A 5,020-nucleotide genomic window follows, 5' to 3' on the forward strand; every position below is an offset into this window, starting at 1 on the left:
ACACACACACACACACACACGAGTATCACTCAGCTGAGAGCAAGGAGGAAGTCCTGCCGTCTGAGACAACGTGGGTGAACCCCGAGGGCACTGTGCTAAGTGAGAGAAGTCAGACTGAGAAAAACAGGTCGTTTATGACATCACTCAGATGTGGACTCTAAAGAAGCTGAACTCAGAGAAACAGAGAGTAGATTGGAGGCTAAGCAAGGGCTGGAGAGGGGGGTGCATGGGGAGGTATCAGTCAAAGGCCACAACTCTCATTGTGGGGTTAGCAGGCTCGGGGGACCGAATGGACAGCAGGGTGACTAGAGCTGCTGATCCTGTATGTTATGCCTGAAAGTTGCTCAGAGAGGAGAGACCACAAAAAGGAGAATACGGTCCTGGCCGGTTTGGCTCAGTGGACAGAGTGTCGGCCGGCAGACCAGAGGGTCCCGGGTTCATGTAGGAGGCAACTGATGGATGTGTTTCTCTCACATCACTGTTTCTGTTGTCTTTCCTCTCTCTTCCACTCTCCCTGAAAATCAATGGGAAAATATCCTCGGGGGAGGATTCACAACAGAAAAAGGGTCACATGTCAGGGGATGGAGGTGTCAGCTAACTACGGTCCCGGCGATATCACTTTGCAGGATGTGCGTGCAGCAAACCAACAGGTTGCACACCTTAAGCGTACACAGCGCTGTGTGTCAATCATGCCTCCGTAAAGCTGGAAAAATAAAAGTGAACGTAAAAAAACAAAGAGCAAAGCCCCGGCTTGGGCGCAGGTGGTCTGGTCGCTGCCGTTCTGACCTCCCCATGCGCCTTCTCACCGGCGGGGCCGCTGCCGCAGGGGGAGGTGCCTGGCCTGCGCCTCCTACACAGGCGGGTCCTACCGTGATGCTTTAAGACGGATGGCCTGCTGTTTTCATTCCGTTTCCATCATTTTTAAGAATGTTCTGTGGAAAGCCTAGTGGGGCTGGCATCCTGCCAGGCGCCGGCTGTGGGGATGGGAGGTCTGCGTCCCTCCGGAAGTGCTGCCTGTTAAACAGGGCGGCAGCCCGCGGGTGTGCAGGGCAGGAGGGGAGGTCCCTGAACTTGCAGTGTCACAGTCAGAGGGATGACTAAGTTTGGTGGATGCCTCGCCAGTGCCGGGCGCTGCTCACAGCGCTTCACGCGTGTGGTTTCACGTCGTCATGACCATCTCCCTGGGAGGCAGGAGTGAGTACTGTGACCCCATCCTACAGATGCGGAGACTGAGGCTGGAGGGTCCGGGAGAACCAGCCAGGACCTGCCGGCAGCCTGGCCACAGTGGTTTTGGCAGCCCCTCGGCCCCCCCCCCGCAGCCCCCCAGCCCGTCCCTGAGACCTGCTCTCACCTCTCCGTGTCCTTGCTGAACTGGCCTTTCCCCACGTCGTTGACGGCGCAGAGGCGGAACTGGTAGGAGCGTGCCGGGACCAAGCCCTTGACCACCACCGAGGTAGCCTCGGGGTCCACACTGGCCAGGAGCACGGCCCAGGGGGCGTCTGCAGGGACAGAGGGCGGAGGAGAGGTGGGCATCTTGGGGGGCCGTGCCTCTTTCCCCTGTTCCCAGCAAGGCCCAGCCTCTTTTGGGCTAGCAGAGGCGTGCCACCCCCTTCGTCCAGCAGAGGCCGGTCAGGTCCCTTTTTGGTCCCTTGGCTGGGAGGGGGAAGGTGGGAGGGATTTTTGGTCCCTTGGCTGGGTGGGGAGAGGAGGGAGGGATTTTTGGTCCCTTGGCTGGGTGGGGAGAGGAGGGAGGGATTTTTGGTCCCTTGGCTGGGTGGGGAGAGGAGGGAGGGATTTTTGGTCCCTTGGCTGGGTGGGGAGAGGAGGGAGGGAGAGAGTTGGAGGCCACTGGAAGCAGCGCTCACGGGAACTGAGTTGCATCCATCTTTTCCATCTTTTCCCCCTCAGATCGATGAGCTCTGGGCACACTTATTTAAAACGCATTTAAATTATGCATGCTAATTCTGGAGTCCACAGTGAGGAGGAGAAAAAGAGAAAGAATCGCTACCGTTTCGGAGGCTCCTGGTGCGGCAGGCCCTACGTCCTGTGCCTTGTGTGTATCTTGTTCAATTGTCACTATGACCCTAGGGAGCCGACTCGGTCATGTGACAGCCGAGGCGGCGGAGGCTCTAGGGGTAAGGGCCTGCCCAGAGGCAGAGGCCCAGGACATGGGCGCTGGAACCCCATGGCTGAGCCCCGCCCGCCCTGGCTGCGGTGCGGAGGGGGACTTACTGTTCTCCGACATCTCCAGGACGTAGCGGATCAGGGGGCTGTTGCCATCGAAGGGCTTGGCCCAGGTCAGGTTGATGGCCCGCCTCTCGGAGGCGCTCAGCGTGGCCACTGGGTGCTCGGGTGCGTGAGGCAGCTGCCTGGAGGAGAGAGGTGTGGCGGGGCCCCCGGTGAGGTCTACAGTCAGGTGACACGCGGGCGGCCGGGACTCGGACAGAACTCCCGATACCTCGTGCTCGGCCACGAAACGTGGCCTTTGGGCCATCGACCTGCAGAGCCTCCTCTGGGGCCCGGAGCCCACCTGTCCAAAGCCAGACCCACACTCCCCTGCTCTTGCAGGGGGCCCAGCCTGGAAGGATGCTTGGGCGTGTCCTGCGAGAAGGGCTGTGGTCCCAGGCCACCTGGTGGCCTGCCAAAAGGAGCCTTCTCGGTGCTGCTGACACCTCTGGGCTCGGGCCTGGGCGGGTGGCCCTACCTGACCCGCAGGTGGGCGCTGCGCGAGTCGTTGCCTCCGGCGGAGAGCACCCGGCAGGTGTAGGTGCCGATGTCCCCCGACCACGTCTGGGTGATGTGCAGGGAGCCGTTCTTGTCCAGGCGGACACGGGGGCTGTTCTCCACGCCCAGGGCGGCCCCGTCCTTCTCCCACACGTACCTAAGAGAGGGAAGAACCAACAGGTACAGAGACGGAGAGAAGAGCCGGCCGGTGTGGCTCAGTGGTTGAGTGTTGACCTAGGAACCAGGAGTCACGGTTCAATTCCCGGTCAGGGCACATGCTCTAGTTGTGGGCTCGATCCCCAGTGTGGAGCATGCAGGAGGCAGCCCATCAATGATTCTCTCTCATCACTGATGCTTCTCTCTCTCTCCCTCTCCTTTCCTCTCTGAAATCAAATATATTTGATTTAATATAAAACATAAAAACATATTTAAAAAAAGAGAGATAGGGAAGTGGGGGTGCTCTTAAGGGTGTGCTCAGCCCAGGCTGGTCTGCAGGAGAGCAGGTGGGTCGGGGACAGGTCCCGGGCCGCCACCCGTCTCGGGCTGGTCTCCGGGAAGGGTGCAGCGGCAGCCAGAGCAGCCTGCTGTCCATCCCTGCGGGAGGATGTGCGTCCGTCCGGGAGGGTCAGCACATTAAATCGTTATCAGTCATTCACCTTTGGTTCAGGTCCAGGGCCAAGCCTGGCTGCTTTTAGCTGGAAGTCATGCCCAGGGGCCGGCACCAAAGAGCCGGCAGAAAGGTCTTCTCCCCACGAGGTGACGAGGTCACCGCTGGACAGAGCATGGAACCTCCGCCCAGGCTACGCTGTGCAATTAGTTGTATGAGAATCCCAAGAGCCATGCGTCACTGTGACAAAATGACCTCAGTGCCCAAAACATCATGTTCGCTTCGGCCAGTCGGCACGAAGGGGGACTTGAGACATGGCCCACATGCCCGTGTCTGACAGTAAGACGTCTCTCCCCTGGAATGGTTCTTGGGGACAGACGACCGTCGCTGCCATGAGCACGTGTGGACGGCCAGCTCCGGGAAGGCACGCCGTGTCGAGGGTTCGGGATCGTCTGTGGACGACGTTCCAACCACATCTGTGTGATTTCCAGGCTCCCTTTGGCATGGCGCTCGCACCACACGACGGCGGTCCCCAAGGGTCGATGTTGGAAGTTAAAGGAGCTGTTTCTCAAACTGGGGCCCGAGATGGATCCTCGGAGAGTAGGTTTTGGTCTCAGAGTCTAGTAGCCCTTATGCCAACCTTGGCTTCCAGGGTCCCTACGGTATGGCCGGACAGACTGTCGTATGCGGAGTGGCCACCAGATGGCGCCCCAGGATGCAGTTGCCTCTGGAGTGTCAGGGTTGTTACTCCAGGAGGCATCAGTGCCGGGCCCTCCATGCCCAGTGGTATTGCCCATACAATACAGAAGCCACACGGAGGGAACAGTTACTTCCAAGGAAGAAGTTAAAACTTTTCCTTAGCATCCCAAAGGGACAGTTTCTCCTGGTTTTAGTTCCCAAAGCCTTCCTTTGGGTTGGCCGCCAGGGGTGTTTACCCCAAGCTTGGGGTGGGGGTGGGTCCCAGATTTTCAGCCTTTCTTGGCTGCTTCTGTCCCAAGCTGCCTCTCCAGAGGGTTCCATAGGGGGTGCTAGTTGCTTCCAGTCTGCATAGCTCGTGGCCCAGGCGAATGGTGGGGGTGACTCAGTTTGGGCACTTGCCCCTCCCGTGTGTGTCCCAGGACCTATCCCTTCTCCCACACCTGCTCACCCAGACCCTCTGCTGTCCACTTAGTGGGCAGAGGGGTCTGGGAGAGCCAGCAGCCCAATGCCCCTTTCTCCCCCCTTCCTCCCTCCTTCCTCCATTTCCCCACACTCCTTCTTCTCTCCCTCTCCCTCTGACATGGCCCAGTTCAGTTCCAGCTCACTTTGCTCCCCAAGCATTTACGCAGCGCCCCGTACACCCCAGCCCTGCACCAGGTCTGTAAATGGTCCCCCCAAGGATGCTCTGTGGCTCCACGGGCAATACTCACCTTCTTGGTGCAGACACTCGCGCAGCTACCAGCCACCCTCAAAGCCGCCCTCCCTTTGGCCTCCCTGGGGCCACAGCAGAGGGAGTACCTGATGGTCACCCGGGGGTCGTGGGCCACGCCACACACCATGGAGGCCTGGGTGCCCTTGATGACACTCTGGTCCTGGGGCGGCCTGGTGATGCGGGTCCGGGCTGAAAGACAGCAGGGGGGCGGCGGTGAGAGGAGGGGCAGGCGCCAGAGTCACAGGCGAGAGGCAGGGGGTGGGAAGGTGGCGGCAGGC

The 5,020-nt window shown here is 60.0% G+C and overlaps 1 protein-coding gene across 1 annotated transcript in view; it reads right to left on the reverse strand.

Annotated features, from left to right (window-relative positions):
• SDK2 (sidekick cell adhesion molecule 2) overlaps positions 1–5,020 on the reverse strand; it is a 126,972-nt gene that overhangs the window by 61,371 nt on the left and 60,581 nt on the right. Inside the window, exons 13-15 of the mRNA XM_006754624.2 lie at positions 2,705–2,881; positions 2,233–2,369; positions 1,352–1,499 (exon numbers count right to left, since the gene is read on the reverse strand). Coding sequence (XP_006754687.1) covers positions 1,352–1,499; positions 2,233–2,369; positions 2,705–2,881 — 462 coding nt within the window. The remainder of the gene's footprint in view (positions 1–1,351; positions 1,500–2,232; positions 2,370–2,704; positions 2,882–5,020) is intronic.

Source organism: Myotis davidii, unplaced genomic scaffold, assembly GCF_000327345.1.
Source record: "Myotis davidii unplaced genomic scaffold, ASM32734v1 scaffold172, whole genome shotgun sequence".
In the NCBI taxonomy this organism is placed as follows: domain Eukaryota; kingdom Metazoa; phylum Chordata; class Mammalia; order Chiroptera; family Vespertilionidae; genus Myotis; species Myotis davidii.